The 22,108-nt window shown below is 46.0% G+C and overlaps 1 protein-coding gene and 2 long non-coding RNA genes across 5 annotated transcripts in view; 2 read left to right on the top strand and 1 right to left on the bottom strand.

Moving 5' to 3' along the window:
• The first annotated feature begins 14,933 nt into the window (after window positions 1–14,933).
• The window catches only part of LOC144684701 (uncharacterized), a 466,848-nt gene continuing 459,673 nt past the window's right edge, over window positions 14,934–22,108 (top strand). Inside the window, exon 1 of the long non-coding RNA XR_013577544.1 lies at window positions 14,934–15,010. This is a non-coding gene — a long non-coding RNA (uncharacterized LOC144684701). The remainder of the gene's footprint in view (window positions 15,011–22,108) is intronic.
• LOC144684699 (embryonic protein UVS.2-like) overlaps window positions 16,048–22,108 on the top strand; it is a 37,665-nt gene continuing 31,604 nt past the window's right edge. The window contains exons 1-3 of one of the 3 annotated variants that reach the window (XM_078548825.1): window positions 16,048–16,228; window positions 19,214–19,436; window positions 19,551–19,678. In XM_078548825.1, the coding sequence (XP_078404951.1) occupies window positions 19,337–19,436; window positions 19,551–19,678 (228 nt within the window). In that variant the 5' untranslated portion in view covers window positions 16,048–16,228; window positions 19,214–19,336. Of the gene's footprint in view, window positions 16,229–18,356; window positions 18,793–19,152; window positions 19,437–19,550; window positions 19,679–22,108 lie in introns of those variants that run through there. The other 2 variants (XM_078548824.1, XM_078548823.1) reach the window with 2 other exon arrangements.
• LOC144684702 (uncharacterized) overlaps window positions 17,042–22,108 on the bottom strand; it is a 112,968-nt gene continuing 107,901 nt past the window's right edge. The window contains exon 3 of the long non-coding RNA XR_013577545.1: window positions 17,042–17,572. This is a non-coding gene — a long non-coding RNA (uncharacterized LOC144684702). The remainder of the gene's footprint in view (window positions 17,573–22,108) is intronic.

Raw genomic sequence — 22,108 nt, 5'->3', positions numbered from 1 at the left:
CCGTGTTTACAAAGGAAAGGGAGGATGTAGATATAGTAGTCGAGGAGGAACACTGCGAGATATTGGACATGATAGTCATAAAGAGAGAGGAAGTACTTGAAGGGTTGAAATCCTTGAAAGTTGATAAGTCACCAAGGCCAGATGGATTGTTTCCGAGGCTGCTGAAGGAAGTCAGGGGGGAGATAGCAGATGCTCTGAGGATGATTTTCCAATCTTCACTAGATACAGGGGAGGTACCGGAGGACTGGAGAAATGCAAACGTAGTTCCATTGTTTAAAAATGGATCAAAAGAAATGCCAAACAATTATAGGCCAGTTAGTCTTACATCGGTGGTGAGAAAATTAGTAGAATCAATCCTGAGAGATAGGATTAACTGTCATGTGGAAAGGCATGGACTAGTCAAGGATGGTCAGCATGGATTTGTTAAAGGAAGGTCTTGCCTCACAAATTTGATTGAATTCTTTGAGGAAGTGACAAGAAGGGTTGATGAAGGTAGTGCAGTGGATATTGTGTACATGGATTTTAGTAAAGCATTTGACAAGGTCCCACATGGCAGATTGATCAGAAAAGTAAAAGACCATGGGATTCAAGGTAATGTGGCAAACTGGATTAAAGGTTAGCTTTGTAACAGGAAACAAAGGGTAATGGTCGATGGATGCCCTTGCGAATGGAAAGTTGTCTCAAGTGGTGTTCCACAGGGCTCGGTGTTGGGACCCTTGCTGTTTGGACGTGAACGTGGGGGGCACGATTGGGAAATTTGCAGATGACACAAAGATTGGCCGAGTAGTGGATAGTGTAGAGGATAGCCATAATCTCCAGAATGATATAGATGGGTTGGTGGAGTGGGCAGTAAAGTGGCAGATGGATTTTAACATAGAAAAGTGTGAGGTCATACATTTAGGGAGGTCAAACAGTTACAGGGATTACACAATAAATGGGAATATACTAAGAGGGATAGATGAAGTGAGAGATCTTGGCATACAAGTACACAGGTCCCTGAAGGCAGCAGTTCAAGTAGACAAGGTTGTAAAGAAGGCATATGGAGTGCTCACCTTCATTGGCAGAGGTATAGAATATAAAAGTAAGGATATAATATTAGAATTATATAAAACACTGGTGAGGCCACAACTGGAGTATTGTGTGCAGTTCTGGTCACCACATTACAGGAAGGACATAATAGCTCTGGAGAGAGTGCAGAGGAGGTTTACAACAATGTTGCCAGGGTTAGAAAAGTGTAGCTACGAGGAGAGATTGGATAGGTTGGGGTTATTTTCCTTAGAACAAAGAAGGCTGAGAGGTGACTTGATTGAGGTGTACAAAATTATGAGGGGAATAGATAGAGTGGACAGGATAAAATTGTTTCCCTTGGTGGAGAATTCTAGAACCAGGGGACATAGATTCAAGATAAGTGGCAGAAGGTGTAGGGGGGACATGAGAAAGAACGTTTTTACGCACAGGGTGATGGGTGTTTGGAATTCGCTGTCCAAGTTGGTGGTAGAGGCAGAAACTCTAAACTCTTTTAAAAAGTACCTGGATCTGCACCTTAAGTGCTGTGAGCTGCAGGGCTATGGGCCGGGTGCAGGAAGTTGGGATTAGAAAGGGCACCTGGGTGTCCTTGGGCTGGCATGGACAAGATGGGCCGAATGGCCTCCTTCTGTGCTGTAACTTTTCTATGGTTCTATAGATAACCAAAGGGCTCTAGACTTGGCAGTACTGCCCTTTTTCTTTGTGGGAACATGTATACACTGTGACCAAAGAATCTCACTTTTGAATGTCTCCCACTGGTTTTTCACTTCCTTTGATTTCCCTTCAAATAGTTGTAAGCAGTCCACTTTCACCAGATCACCTCTCAGCTTTGTAACATTTGTTTTTCCACAGCTTAGAACTTTTACTCCTGTTCTGTCTTTATCCTTTTCCATAATTATATTAAATCTAACTGTATTATGGTCACTATCCCCAAAATGGTCACTCACTGCTACTTCATCCACTTGCCCAGCTTCAGTTCCTATTACTAAATCTAGAATTGCACTCCCTCTCATTGGACTAAAAAAGTTCTCATGAATGCAGTTCAAGAATTTTGTGCCCTCTGTGCCCATTACACTGTTCGTATTCCAGATAGTATTAGGATAATTGAAGTCCCCAACTATTATTTCCCTATTGTTTTTTGCACTCAGAATTTGCCTACATATTTGCTCTTCTATCTCCCTCTCACTATTTGGAGGTCTATGGTACACTCCTGGTACACTCCTAGGTCTGCCCCCTTTTTTATTCCTGAGCTCAACTCAAATGGCCTCACTTGATGATTCATTTGGCATATCATCCCTCCTCACAGCTGTAATTGATTCTTTAACCAATAATGCTACACACCCACCTTTTTTTTAGCCCCCCTCTCCATCCTGCCTGAAAACCCGATATCCAGGGATGTTGAGCTGCTATTTCTGCACCTCTTTAAGCCAAGTTTCCAATGATATCATGCTGCGTGTCTATCGGTGCCCTCAGCTCGTTGGCTTTGTTTGCTATACTTGAATTTAAATAAATACCTTTTAACATTGCCAAATTCCTGTGCTGTAAACCTTTTAACCTTTGCTTCTTCTGTCTTTCAGAGTAACCCGCCAATTTTCTTTCTCCCGCTCCCTGCTCTGAACTTGTTCTTTCTGAATCTGCCCTCAAGTTCCCATACCCATGCTGTTTTAACTATTTAGCCAACAGTAAAATTCAAACCACTAAAAAAAGCCTAACCATGACTAAAACATTAATTAATTAACTCAATACTTACATTAATTGCTAAAACCATTAACCAGTAAACAAAATAAGTATCTGATGTTTCACTCTGTGCTGACTATGACATCATTTTTGAGTGTTTCTCTCTTCTGGTATTTGCTACTCGGAATCTCCCGATAATCTCTGCTTCTACCAGCTGTTGTGCACTGTTTACATCTGCTGCTCTGGGTCACCCGAAAGGCTCTCCTCTCGAAGTTTTATTTTGATCTTCAAAAGGGATGCAGAAAAGTGCTGCTCTATTTCTCTCACTTTATAGGTTTTGTCAATCCTTAATTCACAGCACAAGTGGGAAAACTGGTAGGGAGAGTGGGTTGTGCAAACCTCAGGAGAGAGGGCTTTAAGGCTTGGACAGTGGCATCATGGAGAATTAATTAGCTAGGGCCTAGAAAACAGAGTAACAGAGAATGGCTGTTTTTCAGACTGGATGGAGGAATGCAATGGTGTTCCCCAGAGGTTGGTATGAGGGTCACTGTTCTTCTTGATATCTGTTAATGATCTGGCATACAATTTCAAACTTTGCAGGTGACATGAAACTCAAATAACAATGGGACTGCTAGTAACAGATTTCAGGAGTACACAGTCAAACTAGTGAAAAGAACAGGCATATAGCAGTTGAATTTAAAACAGAGAAGTATGAGCTGATGCAATTTGATTGGAAGAATGAGGAAAGGCAATATGATATAAATGATACAACTTTGAATGGGGTGCAGAAACAGAGAGACATTAGGGTATAAATATTTGAAGGTGGCAGGACACATTTAGAAGGCTGTTATGAATAGAGGTATAGGCTAAAAATTAATCTACCCCAATTTTGGGTGTGGAGGTTGCAATTCATGATCTGCCTGTGCCAGTTATGATTGAGGTGGACAGCATGCAAACTTGGTAGTCCTACATCATTATCATGATTGTAGTGTGGGCCAAAACAGCATTGTGCTGAAGTACATGGTGCAGCCGGCACTCTGTTAATAAAGGCAGACTTTCTCTCTTAAAGGAAGGTTGCACTGTATAAATTGATGGAATTCGAAAATTGGAAGATGGAACACCTGGGCAGAGAGGGTTCTGGAGTAATGGAAGTGATGCTGGAGACATTAGTGGTGGATGTGGACAAGACTATAAGGTCCTGCGGGGGACCATGAGGCTCATAAGGAACACCATCAGAAGGGAACAGGAGCAGATGTTTGGTCAACTCCCAGAGTCTGGACTGGGAACCTGGCAGCAGTGCCACAAGATAAAGCTAGAGATTACAAAAATAGTAAAAAGACAGAACTAAAGGCACAGTAGCTGAATGCACTTAACATTCATAACAAAACAGATGTATCTATTGACAGCACAAATGGAATATGTATGATCTCATAGCCATTACAGTGACATCACTGCAAGATGACAAAGACTGGGACCAGAATATTCAAGTGTACGTGGCATTTAGGAAGGACAAGAAGTTAGAAAAAGGTGGGATGGACTTGGGGGCGTGGTTTATAGGCTCCTAACAGTAACCACACTATGGGACAGGTAAACAGGAAGAAATAGTGGGAGTTTGTGAGAAAGGTACAGCGATAATCATGGGTGATTTCAATCTACATATAGATTGGATGAATCAGATTGGCAAAGGTAGTCTGAATGATAAGTTCATAGAATGTTTTTGGGACAGTTTCTTAGAGCAGCACATTCAGGAGCCAACCAGACAGCAGGCTATATTAGATCTGGTAATGTGCAATAAGACAGGATTAATTAATAACCTCATAGTTGAGGTGCCCCAAGGTAGTGGTGATCATAATATGATTGAATTTCGCATTCAATTTGAGGGAGAGAAAAGTGTATCAAAGTCTAGTGTTTTAAACTTAAATAAGGGCAATTATGAGGGTATGAAGACAGACCTGGCTAAAGTGAACTGGGAAATTAGGTTAAGGGACAGATAGGTATACATGCAGTGGCAGACATTTAAGGAGATATTTCAGGGAACTCAGAAAAGAACTCATTCCAGTGAGAGAGAAAGATTCTAAGGGAAAGATGCACCATCTGTGGCTAACGAAGGAAGTTAAAGATAATAACAAACAGAATGAAAAGTTTATAATACTCCAAAGATGAGTGACAAGTCAGAAGATTGGACAGAATATAAGGAACAGCAAATAATGATTGAAAGATTTATAAGGAGGAGGAAGTTAGAATATGAGACAACGTTAGCTAGAAATATAAAAATAGTAAGAATTTATACAGGGATTTAAAAAGAAAAGAATAAGTAAAGTGAGCATTGGTCCCCTAGACAGTGAATCTGGGGAATTAATAATGGAAAATAAGGAAATGGCAGATGAACTGAACAGGTATTTTGTGTCTGTCTTCAATGTAGAAGATACAAATAACATCCTAGAAATAAGTATCAATGAGGAGGTGAAAGGAGGGGAGGAACTTAAAACAATTATAATCACAAGGGAAAGGGCATTGAGAAAACTATTAGAACTAAAAGTTGACAAAGTTGACTAGGGTCTTAAAAGCAGTAGCTGCTGAAATGGTAGAAGGATTGGTTTTAACTTCCCCAAATTCCCTAGATTCTAGAAATGTCCCATCAGATTGGAAAATAACAAATGTGACTCCCCTACTCAAGAAAGGAGGGAGACAGAAAGCAGGAAACGATAAGCCAGTTAGCTTAACATCTGTCATAGGGAAAATGCAGGAATCTACTATTAAGGAAGTTGTAGCAGGGCATTTAGAAAAATCTTAATACAATATGGCAGAGTCACAAGGTTTTGCGAAAGGGAAGTCATATTTGACTAATTTATCAGAATTCTTTGAGGAAGTTACAAGCAATGTGGATAAAGGGGACCCTTTTGTAAACAGTCCACAGGAACAAGAGGTTTCCAGCTTCTTTAAAACTACTTAATTACCTTTTCTTGTAAAGTGCTATCTTTTCCAGGAACAGCAGAAACCAGACTCCTTGCATTAACCCTTTAAGTGACAGTGGCGGAATCGTCCCAGATTTGCACTAAGTGTGGTAGCGGGCGGGTAAAACAACATTTTACCCACCAGCCACAATGGCAGGTTTTCACACCGTATCGTCCCAAACCCACTACTTTATTTATGCATTCCCGGGAAACATGGCCTTTCCATAGCTGGCGGGCTTTCATTCACCCGCCCGCCATCACCTTGCCACTTCATCATGCCAGGCGCTATATTTAAAGCCCAGCCGCGCACACAGATCTCAGTGCTTCCAGCCCACGACTGCTGCAGGGAAGACATGGCCCTGAAAGGCAAAAAGACTGCAGCCACCAGGTTCAGCAACGTGTCACTGGAACCCCTCTTGGATGCCGTGGAGTCCTGCTGGGATGTTGTTTACCACCACCCTGGCTGCAGGATGGGCAGCAACATCACTAATCCAGCTTGGGAGGCAGTGGCAGCGGTGGTCAGCGCCAACGCCCTTCAAAAGAGGACAGCCACCCAGTGCCGCAAGAGGATGAATGATCTCCTTTCCGCCAGGGTAAGCCACTCTTCTCATCACTCTCAACTCACACACTCACAAACCCATGACACATCCACAAGGCCATCACACACTGCTGGTTCAAGGGACATCACCATTCACTTTCTCACACTCACCGTCATTGTCCTCATCCCACCCATGGGATCACTCACCACTCACACAGGCCAGGCATGCTTATCATCTGGCCTGACAGGCGTCCTGCTTACATTTTTGCCATCTCTATTCATGCAGGACAAGCTGGCACACAACAACAGGGAGAGGTTGCAGACTGGTGGAGGAATGCCTGAAATCAGGGTCCTCACGGACTTGAAAACAGAGCCACCCAGCTGTCCAGTGATGATCTGGACTGGTCCTATGCTGACAGTGAGGTCAGCAGTGCTGCACCAAGTGAGGGTCCAGCCATGCAACATCCATCAGACAACCATGCTGTGAGTGATGTGTCCTCTTTCACAGGCCACTGCCATGTACTAATTATCTCTCACTGCTTTCGCAGGCACCTCTGGGAAACATCCGACAGAGTCCATGATCCAGGGCCTCCAATCAAGCCCTGAAGAAACCTCTGAAGAGGAATCTGGAGGCACCCTCCTTGAAGTCCCATCACAGCACTCAACCACACCCTCCACCAGTGCAGGGATACACACCTCGGTTGGGACCTAGCTTTAGAATAGCCTTGGGATGACAATCTGGAGAGCACATCACACTGTCTGATCCACAGCAGGCGGAGGCAGGGACTTCCCAGGTGTCCGGCACTCGGAGGACTGCTGGAGGCCAGAAATTTGCTCATTCCGAGTCAGATGACGAGCCTCTGGACTTGGTCATGTCACAGTTGCTTGAGCTGCCAAGGCAAGCCCAGAAACATCAGGAAAGGATGTCTGCTGCACTCCTCAGATTGCAAGGCACGTTAGAGGAGTCCGTCTGCCTTCATTCTGAGGTGATAGCACTGGCATGCCAATGCACCAAGGTCAACACTGGTAGGATGGTGGCCGACATGGAGACCTTGGTCCAGGACATCACTCCTGCACTGCTGCATGGGCTCAACTCCTTCGCTGATGCCATAGTTGGCCTCCAACAACGTGTATGCAAGAGGGGTGCTGGGCAGCTCGATCTCATTCCAGTTATGCCTTCTCCTCAAGGAGTCAGCCTGCCATACAGCAGGACCCTGAAAGTAGGCCTGGGCCCACCAAGTCTCGGCCCTCCAGAGGACTCCCGCCAAGCTCATCAGCAGGCTGCCTCCACCTCCATTGTGGATGAACGGGGAGCACCAAGACATAGCGGCAGTGTTAGGTAAGTTAAGAAGAATTAGTTGCACAGCCTGGGCACGGTTGTTAATCACTTGTACATACTGTTCATTATTGTCAATAAACTCCCAATAAACTCTCTGCCTATGGCTCCTTGTTCTGATGAGCAGTGTTCTTGTCACTCAGATGTGAAACCTTTCTGCATAAGATAAAGGCAGGTGTCTCAGTCCAGGGCCTCTTCCCTATGCTCTATGCAGCCTTCCGACCAAAGTGATGGTCCAGCCTCACACTCCATGGAAACATTACTGAAGCCTGCACCTCGGCGGTGCTTGTCATTACTGCCAGAATGTAGTGGCCAGGCACCACAGATTTCTCTCATTCTCTCTGTGTGCTCCCAGCACCTTCAAGATGGGACTGGCCCCCATCTCTTCAGCATCTGTGACCAGTGATGCTGTGCACCTGAAGGACTCAGGTGCTAAAGGTGGACAAAGGATCAGATGCTTCTAAAGTTTCATGGCTGCGTCTCTATGATATGGCCCTGATCACAGAGCGGAAGTGAGCTTCCCTCAGCCAGACAGGAATCAGACATTCTCAGAGGCTATGTGAAGATCTATGTAGTGTCCTCACTGCATGTCGTCGTCATCCTCTGCAATTGAGCGGCTATTATGGGGAGGCGTTGGTGCAGTGGAATTGTCGCTGGACTTGTAATCTAGAGACCCAGGGTAATGCTCTGGGGACCTGGGTTTGAATCCTGCCACGGCAGATGGTGCAATTTGAATTCAATTTAAAAATCTGGAATTAAAAGTCTAATACCCTTTAGGGAAGGACATCTGGCATCCTTACCTGGTCTGGCCTACATGTGACTCCAGACCCACAGCAATGTGGTTGACTCTGAAATGCCCAGCAAGCCATTCAGTTGTAACAAACCGCGACAAAGTCACAAAAAAGGAGTGAAACCGGACAGACCACCTGGCATCAACCTAGGCACCGGAAACAACAATGGCAGTCTCAGCTCTGTCGACCCTGCAAAGGCCTCCTTACTAACATCTGGGGTCTAGTGCCAAAATTAGGAGAGCTGTCCCACTGGCTAGTCAAGTAACAGCCTGACATAGTCATCCTCATGGAATTGTACCTTACAGATATTGTCCCAGACACCACCATCACCATCCCTGGGTATGTCCTGTCCCACCGGCAGGACAGGCCCAGCAGAGGTGGCGGCACAGTGGTATACAGTCGGGAGGGAGTTGCCTTGGGAGTCCTCAACATTGACTGCGGACCCCATGAAGTCTCATGGCATCACGTCAAACATGGACAAGGAAACCTCCTGCTGATTACCATGTTCTGCCCACCCTAGCTGATGAATCTGTGCTCCTCCATGATGAACACCACTTGGAGGAAGCACTGAGAGTGGCAAGAGCACAGAATGTACTCTGGGTGGGGGACTTCAATGTCCATCACCAAGAGTGGCTCAGTAGCACCACTGCTGACTGAGCTGGCCGAGTCCTAAATGACATAGTTGCTAGACTGGGTCTGCGGCAGGTGGTGAGGGAACCAACAAGAGGGAAAAACATCATCCTCACTAACCTGCCTGCCGCAGATGCATCCGTCCATGACAGTATCGGTAGGAGTGACCACCACACAGTCATTGTGGAGATGAAGTCCCGCTTTCACATTGAGGATACCCTCCATCGTGTTGTGTGGCACTACCACTGTGCTAAATGGGATAGATTCAAACAGATCTAGCAACTCAAGACTGGGCATCCATGAGGCGCTGTGGGTCATCGGCAGCAGCAGAATTGTACCCGAACACATTCTGTAACCTCATGGCCAGGCATATCCCTCACTCTACCATTACCATCAAGCCAGGGGGTCAACCCTGGTTCAATGGAGAGTGCAGGAGGGCATGCCAGGAGCAGCACCAGGCATACCTAAAAATGAGGTGTCAACCTGGTGAAGCTATAACACAGAACTACTTGTGTGCCAAACAGCATAAGCTGCAACCAGCGGATCAGATCTAAGCTCTGCAGTCCTGCCACATCCAGTTGCGAATGGTGGTGGACAATTTTACAACTAACTGGAGGAGAAGGCTCCACAAATATCCCTGTCCTCAATGATAGAGGAGCCCAGCACATCAGTGCAAAAGATAAAGCTGCATTTCCTGCAATCTTCAGCCATAAGTGCCAAGTTGATGATCCATCTCGGCCTACTCTGGAGCTCCCCAGCATCACAGATGCCAGTCTTCAGCCAATTCGATTCACTCCACGTGATATCAAGAAATGGCTGAAGGCACTGGATCCTGCAAAGGCTATGGGGCCTGACAATATGCCAGCAATAGCACTGAAGATTTGAGCTCCAGAACCTGCCACGCCCCTAAACAAGCTGTTCTAGTATAGCTGCAACACAGGCATCTACCCCGCTATGTGGAAAATTGCCCAGGTATGTCATGTACACAAAAAGCAGGACAAATCCAGCCCGACCAATTTCCGCCCCATCAGTCTACTCTCCATCATCAGTGAAGTAATGGAAGGTGCCATCAGCAGTGCTATCAAGTGGCACGTGCTTAGCAATAACCTGCTCACTGACACCCAGTTTGGGTTCCACCAAGGCCACTCAGCTCCTGACCTCATTACAGCTCCCGAGGGTAGGTGAGAGTGACTGCCCTTGACATTGAGGCTGCATTTGACAGAGTGTAGCATCAAGGAAGCCCGAGCAAAACTGGAGTCAATGTGAATTAGGGGGAAAACTCTCTGGTGGCTGGGGTCATACCTAGCACAAAGGAAGACGGTTGTGGTTTTTGGAGGTCAGTCATCTCAGCTCCAGGACATCACTGCAGGAGTTCCTCAGGGTAGTGCCCTCGGCCCAACCATCTTCAGCTGCTTCATCAGTGACCTTCCTCCCATTATAAGGTCAGAAGTGTGGATGTTCGCTAATGATTGCACAATTTTCAGCACCATTTGTAACTCATCAGATATTGAAGCAGCCCATGTGCAAATGCAGCAAGACCTGGAGAATGTCCAAGCTTGGGCTGACAAGTAGCAAGTAACATTCATGCCACGCAAGTGTCAGGCAATGATCATCTCAAGCAAGAAAGAATCCAGCCATTGCCCCTTGATCTTCAATGGCATTACCATCACTGAATCCCCCACTATCAACATCCTGGGGGTTACTATTGACCAGAAACTGAACCAGACTAGCCATATAAATATTGTGGCTAAAGAGTAGATCAGAGGCTAGGAATCATGCGACGAGTAACCCACCTCCTGACTCCCCAAAGCCTGTCCACCATCTACAAGGCACGAGTCAGGAATGTGATGGAATACTCCCCACTTGCCTGGATGAGTGCAGCTCCCACAACACTCAAGAAGCTTGACACCGTCCAGGACAAAGCAGCCCGCATGATTGACACCACATTCACTCCCTCCACCACCGACGCACAGTAGTAGCAGTGTGTACCATCTACAAGATGCACTGCAGGGATTCACCAAGGATTGTTTGACAGCACCTTCCAAACCCACAACCACTACCACCTAGAAGCTCAAGAGCAGCAGATAGATAGTAACACCACCACCTGGAAGTTCCCATCCAAGTCACTCGCCATCCTGACTTGGAACTATATCATCATTCCTTCACTGTTGCTGGGCCAAAATCCTGAAATTCCCTTCCTAACAGCCCTGTGGATTTACCTACACCACATGGACTGCAGTGGTTCATGAAGGCAGCTCACCACCAACTTCTCAAGGGCAACTAGGGATGGGCAATAAATGCTGGCCCAGCCAGCGAAGCCCACATGCCATGAATGAATTTTAAAAAAATTAGGGCCTCCACTGTGTCTCCATGACAGGAGTAATCTCACAGAGGCTATTCATACTGCCATAAGCCAGACTGGAGTCAAATGTTCACAGATGCAATGTGAGGATCTCTGGGGTCACATCACTGCATGTCGTCATCATCCTCCACAAATCTAGCAGATGTGTGCATCTGCCTTGTCTAGCCAGTGCGAGGGCCTCATTCCCGTCATCGTCGCCTCCGAGGACCTCATCACCCTCATCCCCATCGGTGTCCTCCGCATCAGAGGAGACCCCCAGCTCCTACATCTCGTCCTTAGCCAGCTCCTCTCCCCGTTGCAGTGCCAGGCTGTAAATGGTGCAGCAGACGATGATGATGTGTGACACCCTCTGTGGACTATATTGCAGGGCTCCACCAGACCGGTCCAGGCACCAGAACCTCAACTTCAGCATCTTGGTGGTCTGCTCCACCAAGTTGCGAGTTGCAGCATGAGCCTCATTATACCATCGTTCTGCTGAAGCCTGAGGCCACCGCACCGGTGTCATCAGCCACAGGCTCTGCCGGTAGCCCTTGTCCCCGAGAAGCCAACCCTTCAGCTTCTGAGGACCCTGGAAGACTTCAGGGATCTGTGACCGACTGAGGATGTAGGAGTTGTACACACTCCCTGGAAACCATGTGCACTCCTGCAGGATGCATTTCTGATGGTCGCACACCAGCTGCAGTCAATGAATGGAACCCCTTGACGTTAGTGCAGTTCACTATGTGTTGTGACGGAGATCTAAGCGCCATGTGAGTGCAGTCGATCGCACCCTGACCCTGTGGGAAATCCAGGATCTGGGCGAATCCAATCGCTCTTGCACCCTGGCTGTCCTGGGCGAAATGCACAAAGTTGTTTGCCCTCGCAAAGATAGCATCCGTGACCTCATGGATGCATTTGTGGGTGGAGGCTTGTGAGATCCCACAGAAGTCACCTGTGGAGCCCTGAAAGGAGCCATTGGCGTAGGAATTGAGAACCACTGTCACTTTCATGGCCACTGGCAGTGGATGCGCTCCATGTCCCTGTGGGCGTATATCCTGCAGGACCTGGCAGATGTGACCAACCAGTTCCCTAGACATCCGCAGTCTTCGGTGACACCGGTTCTCAGTCATCTTCAGGAATGAAAGGTAGCATCTACAGACCCTGGGTGTCGCTAGACACCGATCAGCGACAGCTCACTGTGGCTCTTCGGTGGCATGTGCGGGAGCCCCAGCCGCCACTTCTTTCTGAGGTTGCTGCTCCTGCCTCAGTGCAGCTAGGAGCCAGGGCCGCACTCTCCTCCATTGCCTTTGCTCTCTGTAGGCCATCAGGCATACAGCTAGTTCACCAGGCTCCATGATCCTGATGTACTCTTCTTGCAGGATGAAAGAGAGAGATGCATGGTTAGCATGGGTATACTAAGAACCTGTCCTGGTAAGTGTGAAGGCCCCCTAATGCTTCCCAGAGAGTGCTGGCCACCACTTGGATAGCCAGAGATTAGTGCACTGCATGGCTGCCTGAAACCCACCACTTCCGTCCCACTCGAACCAACCGATTGGCGGCAGCTTTGCCCATTGGACTGCATGCTGTGCTCTCAGCTCAGGCACAGGCATTCTCCTAACCCATGCTGCAAGTATGCACTGTTAGCTTGAACCATGGCGGAGACTGGTCCAAACCAGGATGCTGACATTGCAAGGGGCTGTGAGTGCCTCCACCAGTGACTGCTCCCTGGCCAGCTTTAGCGAGGGGATTGTACAACATGTGCTGGCGTCCAACTATTCTGCATCCACTAAAATGCTCATGACTTTGCAATCTGTGCTTTGGGGAGGGGGGGGTGGGGTTGGGGGGGGGGGGGGAGTGGGGGGGTGTAAATCTTTGAACCACTTGGTGGCACTTTGGTGCCTCTGCATTGCTTGAGTGAGCAGATAAGCTAAAAGCCCGACTCCAATCATATCAATGTGACTGCACCTGAACTGTCTCAGTTGCAGAGGAACGGTCACTTTATACAGGCTTCCCCAATGTGTGGTCATTTCCCTCGCCCACCCTACCCTCCACCCTGAATGCTTCTGTGCTATATTCAATGGCAGGGCTGCCCTTACCCTCAACAGCAAGGCAGGACAGCCCTTGCCCACCGCCCGCCCTCCTCCTCCTCAGCGGCAGGGCTGCCAATGCCTCCACCTTCACAAGTCACCTCAACAGCAGGGCTGTCCAACACCACCCCCCCCTTCTCCGCACCCCTCAAGCTTGAAGTCCAACAGGCAATCCTGGCGAGCGCTGCACAACGTTACTGTGTACTCACCTCCGAGGTCCCCTCAAAGTGCAGCCCGCCAAGTGCACATCACTTATGTGCTGTTGTGAAACACGTCGGCATCCGTCCAACGTGGATGGACGATCTGGCAGTGGGCGGGGGGGACGATTCTGGCATGCAAGCCTAATAATGATATGCTGTTACATTACAATGAGGTTCCTGACGTCCGATGGTGGGAAACACGGCCCACCGTTGGCAGGCTGAGCGGCTGATCATGAACTGGTTTCACGCCGTTGTAAAACTGATCGCGTCATATTGTTTGCTCACGCCTCAGGACACGCCTGATGCTGGCGGGAACAGACAATTCCGCTCATTATATTTCGGGACTGCCTTTAAAAGGTAAAGTTAAGGGTGTCATGTGATCTGTTCTGAAGTCTGCCTGACAGTAAGCCTGAGTGGTTTGATTATTTGAAATCAATGGAAGGTTAGATTGTTTTACTGGGAAGAAAAGGGACGGAATTTAAACTCATTACTATCAAGCTTATTGGAACTGTCAATAGACCTGTCAAAGTTAACTTCCAAAACTGTCAGAAGCTCCTGTCAAGAAGGCCTGTCAAAGGGACTTGTCAAGTGGTCCTGTGAAAAATGTCAAGAGGACTTGTCAAAGAAAGCGGTCAAGCGGTCCTCTCAAAGGTGTGAAAGGGAGTTGTCAAGCTGTCAAGGTATTAAAAGCCCTGTCCTTTAAACCTTTGAAGAAATGTCGAGTGAAAAAAAGATTGCTTATCATTTCAATGTGTCTGTTGACATAAACCAGAGGGTTTCCATTGCTAGATTAGTGCTGCATGATTGATTTCACAACCATTCATTATCAAAGATGCCTGCCATTTCAGTTTGAATGACAGCTACAAGTGGCTCTTTGTGGGATTATGAATTCCAATGTTTGTCTTTGTAAGAGATTGTGCACATGAATAAATTTTGTTATAAGAGGAAAAATGTTCCCCCCTATTGGGGGGTAAGTGCGGGAGTGGGCGCGGGCGGACGCGCTTCCAATCGTCGCCCACAATTGGGGGTGCGCTGCCATTTTACATGGGCGGGCCAATTAAGGTCCACCCAGCGTGATGCCCACCAGGAAGCGCTATGCACTCCCTGTGCGGGCGGGGGGGGGATTCCCTCAGTGGGGAGTGCACTCTTTCGCGCATGCACGCGAAAGAGCGGACTGATCTCCCTGAGGCTAAGTGCTGCCTCAGGGAGATCAGCTCCAAATTAAAAATTGTAATACGAATGATGGAAAAATTTCCCTGACATGTCCCCTCATGTGACACTGTCACATGAGTTGGGACATGTCCATAACTTCTTTTGCAACTTTTATTAAAAATTTAAATACCCTCATGAAACCTCATCCTGCCCGTGGATGAGGTTTCATGCTTTTTCTGAAGCCCGCCAGGGCTCCCGGCCTGCCCACCAACCTTAAGGTTGAACAGGCAGGTCCATTAATGATTTTAATTAGTTTCTCAATGGCCTCAACAGGCCGTTGACAGGTCGGCGGGTGCGTAGCTGACTCGGCTGTGACCCCACCGACCAGAAAATGGAAATGACGCGGGGTGACATCAGGAGTTCCACTCGACGTCATCCTGCGTCATTTTACACGTCGGCAAATGGGTCCTGTCCCCGCTTGCCGACGGGAAAATTCTTCCCAAAGCTTCATTTAGTTGAAGAAATGTGAAAGGATTTTTTTTTTACAATGTAGTGAATTCTTCATTTTCTGAACTTTATTTCATAGAACTTTATTTTATCTAATTTCTGTATGGTCCTGAGATCTGCCTATGGCGGATACAAGGTGAGGTAGCATGGTAGATGTATGGGCAAAGGGTGGGGGCCATGGGTTGACATGAGTTGGCATTAAATAGGCATAAAAGCTATAAAGGGTCATGGGGGTGGGTGGAGGGGCCTAGATTGGCATGGAGGGTATGAGGGGCCATGCAGGTGGGTGGAAGGGAATACCTTGGCATGGAGAGCAGGAGGGACCATAAGAGTGAGTGGAAGGAAATAGCTTGGCATGGGAACATGAGGGGTTGTTTGGGGACAAACCTTGGCATGGGGGCATGTGGGCTGTAGTGGGTGGTGGGGCATAGCTTGGCATTGGAGCATGAGGGGTGGTTGGGGGCATGAGGTGAGATGTGTTGGCATGGGTGGGACATGGGGATCGTGTGGAGGGTGAGGGCTGGAAGGATGTTTCATGTTTTATTCTTTATTTTTAAACAAGGCCCATGTGATTAACATTGCCCCAAGGAAGAGTGCAGAGGAAGCTATTAGAACAATCAGGTTACAGGCTTTCCTGGAATATCACTGAATATCGTAGACTGTGGCTTGGGTCTGTCTGGATCTGAGAGAGAGGGAACAGCTAGCGGTCAAATAAGTCTCTGTGGTTTGCCATGCAGGAATGTGGGTGGAAACTTGTGCTTGGATTGAAAAGACCAAATTCATGGACAGCTAAAACAAGGCTGGAAGAGTAACCCCCTAGCTTGGGTTAGAGGGAGCATTTCTGGGAAAAGAAAACCTCACTCTGAAAGACAGCTTTAATACTACAAGTTACCAGGACGAGAAAAGAAAAGATTGGGAATAAACCCTTGAGAGCCAAGAATCACTTTGGATTGATTCTGGAATAACTGAATGTCTACTTAAAGGACCATGTAAAGTATACTTGTGAAGTGTATTTTTTTTCAGTTGGGTTAAGAATAAATAGGCGGATATTTCATTCTTTGATTTAAAGAATAAAATGATACTTGTTTAGTTTATGTTTAGTTAGTGATGTTTTTAGCCATTTGTTACAATAAATAGCTTAAAATGTGACATCTAGAACTGTAACTCTTTCAGCTATTAACTGGAAGGTCTAATTTCTTTTTAAAAGTCATCAGTCTCCATGAGGATCATATGTCCTTTAATGTGGCAAGCTAAGAAAACAAAAACCGTTGTTAAAAGTAATCTGGTTGCAGAAACACAGGCTCTTTTGGAGGCAGTGAATATGGGATTCTATCTGACAAATGTTTTAAGTGGCATTCTGTGCAGTGGGCATACTGAAGGCAGTATACCTATTGAATGTTATGTAGATAAACATTCATAGTGGGATAATGAACTCTATACAGAAAATGCAAGTGAGAAAGTGTTTTGGCATGATCTTGCTGCTTGTAAACAAAAAGTATTGGAGAGTAAGGAAATCTCTACAGCTAAATGGATAGGCTCAGGCCATCAACTCTCAGGTTGTTTTACTAAAAAATGTGCATGTACAAAGGAATCACTAAGGGTCCTGCAGGAGGGTTGTCATATAATATAAATGCTTTGTACATAGTAAGGAAATCGTTCATTTTCTTTTGTAATTTTGGTTGTATAGTGTTACGCCCAGCTGAGGAGGATTCAATGGCTCTCCTCCTTGCCCTCTCCTCGTTTGACCCCAACAAGGCTTATTTTTTGTTTGAAAAGGACATACCTGCTACTTCAGTGATTACTTAAGTATTTACCCACTGTGATCAGAAAGGAACCAGTAGGACAGGTTTTCTTGAGTTTAACAAAGAAAGAGGTTAGCCTTATTATACTTAAAACCAATCAAAGTAAACTAATAAAATATGCACCGGCTTTTGCACATGTACACGCACATACATTGCACACATATGCATGCACACATGTACACACATACACACACACATGAATCCAGATTACAGAGTGGGAAAGCTAGTTTGGTCAAATTAGAGTCCTTAAAAGTTCAAAGGAATTCACAGTCTGTAGTTTGGTGACTTGGCTGAATCTGTGGTCTTGCTGCTTTCACTGTGGCCTTCTGCTTTCAGCGTCGAGGCGGCTTAAAACCTGTCAGTTCTTCCGAAGACAATGGTGTGGAGTTGAGTTCTTTCTTTAAAATCTCTGTCTGCTGCACAAGGAGAGAGAGTGAACCAATAGCAGACAGGGGCCAAAAGCTTGCAAGTTGCGTGGAGAGAAATAGAGAGAAGAAATATCTCTTAGCTTTTCAGCTGCTTGCTCCATTTCTGCTGAGAAAAATGTGTGCTTAAAACATACAAAGGGTTGGTTTGTCTTGTGCCTGCCCTCTCCCATCTGACCAGTCATTCAAACATGATCATGTATTCCAATTATAACCTGATTAGATCAGGTATGTGAATTCCTCCTCTTAGCCAGGGTCCCATTGTTCAAGTGATTAGGTCTGTTGGTTTGTCTCCTCCCAGTTGAGTTTCTGAATATTGTGCTAATGGAATCGGAAATATGGTTCATTCACATTCCTCTGAGGTCATTTTCTTTGATGGGATTTTGCAAACATACAGTCTGCAACTCAATGAGGTTGGAATGCAGAATTTCAAGTACTGCAAATTAGGTAGATATCTTGGCTGTGACATCAAGACAATTTAATTTGTGTTTTAAAAATCTGTTTTTAAAAGTTCAATTCAAGTTTCCAGCTGGTGGATTAAAAATCATGATTTGGCGTAAAGCACATCTCTGTGACAATGTAAAAAATTTTAGTATTTATTATACCTGGATTTAGACAGCGAAGGAAATCTGTTAATTGTTTATATATTGGGTGTTATTTATGATTAGGTGGTGGGTATTAACTGGGAACTCAGTTGTGGTCATAAACATAGGAGCAGAGATACCTGCCCTTTTTGCGGTCTTGTGGAGTCCATGGACCACGTTTATATCGGGTGTTGTAGGCTGCACTCCCTTTTCAGTTATTTAAAAAACCTTTTATTACTGTTTTGTTTGCACTTCAGTCCCACGCTCCTGACCTACGGACACCCGGTGCAGAGGGGGGCCGGGAAGGAGGAGGACCTCCTCGTGAACCTGCTCCAGGACTTGGCCAAGTTAGCCATTAACAGGTCCAGGCAGCGGCCGATTGAGGGGGTTGTCCTACCCGACTGTTTTCCCCTCTTCCGCGGCTACATTTGCGGCCGGGTGTCCCTGGAGAGGTAGCACGTGGTGTCTGCCGGCACCGTCGAGGCCTTCCACGCCCGGTGGGCATCGGGGAGTCTGGGGTGCTTTATCGACCCTCTTAATCACATTTTGATTTGATGTTTGTAAGTTTTCTTTAAACTTTATCTTTGGTTCTACAGCTAACCTAACTTAGGGGCTGTGTTTCCTTTATCCCTCATTTTATTAATTTAGTTTAATTGTTTTGACTCTGAAAGAGTTACATAGGAGCAGATTGAAAGAGGGAGGGATTGATGGTTGGAGTGCATGAAGTGCAATGTGTTTTTCTGTAGGTAAAAGCTTATAAGTATATAAAAACTAGACTCTAATGTTCTATCCTTCACTGCCTAGCAATCTGGGTTTTAACAATCCTAGGGTGAAATATCATGCCTTCATTTGGTTTCTGCCTCAGATCACAAAGTTACAAAATGTGAGGAATATTTTGGATTTCTGTTGATCCAAATTTTAGTTTCAGAGTTGATAAGCAGTCAAGAAAGCCAGAATTTTGGTTAAGAATTTTCTTCAGAGCAGTCAAATTTAAATTTCAGCTGATCATTATTGGAGACAAAATAACTCAGACTTCCATTTTTCAGCAATGCTGTCCTTATTTCACACTGCACAAAATTATTTATGTAATGGTGTATTGACAAATCTTGTGTTATGATTTCTCAGATAAAAATTTAAATATGAAATCTTATTCCTTATTACAGATCATCCTCGAATTCGATTTCTTTCATATCCAACCATTTGTAGGCTGCTATCGAGATCATTTAAAAATTTTTGATGGTTCCAGTATTAGCTCACCAATCCTTAAAGGGCCGGCGTGTGGCAAAATGGCTCCAGCGGTGATCTCTTCCCAACATAAATTATTAATTACGTTTTTCTCAGATGGACACAAACACTCTCGAGGATTCAGTGCTAAGTATCGATTCGGTAATACTTTGGTATAGTTGATGTGCTGTTCTCAATTTATCTGTGTGTGTCTGTGTATGATATACATATATATGTATAAGATTACAGCATGTTGATTTTTTTTTCATTTTCCAGTTAAATGTGGAGAAATGCTGACTGCTTCACCGACCAGAATTATAGGTAGAGTTGAACACAATGGTTCCATGAATCCATATGAAGTGTCAAACTGTTTTTGGCTGATTCAGGCACACAGAGGACATAAGGTATGAATGTATCACATTGAAACACAGCAATCTTTTAACTTAGAAAAAAAACCTGTTAGTGTTGTGACATACAGAATATCAGTGGGTATACTTACTGCTGCTAACTTGCAGCAGTAAGTTAACTGCAAGTTAACTCCGCCCTCACCGCTTGTAGCCCATAGGTTAGAATGTTTTTCAGTGCATTGCGAAGTTTTACTTGGAGCTGGTGTACTTGGTCAACACCTTTTGACCCTTCTGACAGGGCATGCTTGGCCAGTTCCCCGGGCAACAGCAGGCACACGGCGGTCTGGATCTCCCGGGAGCTGATGGTGCTGCGCTTGTTGTAATGGGCCAGGCAGGAAGCCTCACCCGCGATGCGCTCGAAAAAATCATTCACGAGCGAGTTCATGATGCTCATGGCCTTTGAGGAAATGCCAGTGTCGGGGTGAACCTGCTTCATCAATTTGTAGATGGAGTAACTCTCCTTCCTCGACCTTCGCCGCTTCTTGCCACCCTTTGCTGCCGGTTTCTGTAGGGCTTTCTTGGCTCCCTTCTTGGGAGCTGCTTTCTTCTCATCAACCATCTTAAGTTTGTAAGATCTCTGACAATTGCAGATTTAATTGACCCGATTGGGCTTTAATTGGCCTTAATTGGACCTGACCAAAGTTATGGCACCCAATTTTACATGCTGCCTGACTCAGATACTACCCATTTCTCCAATGAAAAATCCAGGCACAGGTGTTTTTTTAAGTCCATGGGAAGAATTTTCAGGTCGGTGAGCGGGGGCAGGTCGAGGAAGGAGAGTTACTCCATCTACAAATTGATGAAGCAGGTTCACCCCAACACCGGCATCTCCTCAAAGGCCATGAACACAGTGACATCGGGCAGGCTTCCTGACGTCACACGTGCGTCATTTCGATTTTCAGTTCGGCAGGCGCACAGCCAAGTCGGCTGCACACCCGTCGAAGTGTCAAAGGCCTATTAAGGTTATTTAAATAGTTATTAAAACAGTTAACAGGGCTGCCCATCCAACCTTAAGGTTGGTGGGCAGGCAAAGAGCGCAGGAGGCCTTCACATTTTTCATGGAACCTCATCCACAGGCGAGATGAGGTTTCATGAAGGTTTCATTAATTAAATAAAATTTTTAATCAAAATTCATGACCATGTCCCAGCTTATGTGACACTGTCACATGAGCAGACACGTCTTAAAATATTTCCTTTCGTTTATTTAAATTTTTAAACCTTAAACTAATCGCATGCACGAAAGAGTGCAGGCCCCGACTCAGGGAATCCCCCACCACCACCCCGCCCCCACCCGCACAGGTAGCGCTCAGTGCTTCTGGGCACGTGTCATGCCGGGCAGGCCTTAATTGGCCCGCCCACGTAAAATGGCAGTGCGGCCCCGATTGGAGGCGTTGATTGGGTTCACGCCTGCCCTCGCACGATCCCCCCCCCAGATTTACCACCCCTGACTAAAGAAATTCCTCCTTATCTCAGTCCTAAGTACCTAGCTCTTATTCTGAGACTGTGTACTCTGACCTCCAACCATTGGAAACATCTTTCCTGCATCTACCCTGTCGAGCCCTGTCAGAATTCTGTACACTTCATTAGGATCACCCCTCATTCTTCTAAACTCTAGAGAATACTGACCCAGTCTGCTCAAACTTTCCTCATAGGACAATCCCACCATCCTTGGGATTGGTCCAGTGAAACTTTGTTGCGCTCCCACCACTATGGCCAGCATATCATTCCTTAGGTAAGGAGACCAAAACTGCACACAGTACTCCAGGGGCGGTCTCACCAAGACTATATACAACTGCAGCAAGAATTCTTTATTCCTGTACTCCAATCCCCTTGCAATAAAGGCTAGATACCATTTGCCTTCCTAATTGCTTGTTGCACTTGCATGTTAGCTTCCAGTAATTTATGAACAAGGACACTCAGGTCTCTTTGGACATCAACATTTCCCAGTCTCTCCCTATTTAAGAAATACTCTGTATTTCTATGTTTCCTACCAAAGTGGATAACTTCACATTTTTCCTCATTATTTTCCATCTACCATGTTCTTGCCCACTCAGTCTATCTAAATCTCTGAAGCCTCTTTGCATCCTCCTCACAACTCACATTCCCACCAAGTTTTGTGTCATCAGCAAACTTGGAAATATTACATTTAGTCCCCACATCCAAATCATTGATATAGATTGTGAATAGCTGGGGCCCAGGCATTGATCCTTGCCTTACCCCATTAGTCACAGCCTACCAATCTGAGAATGATGCATTTATCCCTACACTCTGTTTTCTGTCCTTTAACCAATCCTTAACCTATGCCAGTATATTTTCCCCAATCCCATGGAGCTCTAATTTTGCTTACAAACCTCCTTTGTGGGACCTCATCGAAAGCTTTCCAAAAATCCAAATACACCAGACCTACTGGTTCTCACTTATTTATTT

Source organism: Cetorhinus maximus, chromosome 9 (genome assembly GCF_964194155.1).
Source record: "Cetorhinus maximus chromosome 9, sCetMax3.hap1.1, whole genome shotgun sequence".
NCBI classification, from domain to species: Eukaryota; Metazoa; Chordata; class Chondrichthyes; order Lamniformes; family Cetorhinidae; genus Cetorhinus; species Cetorhinus maximus.
Note: the sequence above shows the minus strand (reverse complement) of the source record. Positions and strands in the feature narration are given on the sequence as shown.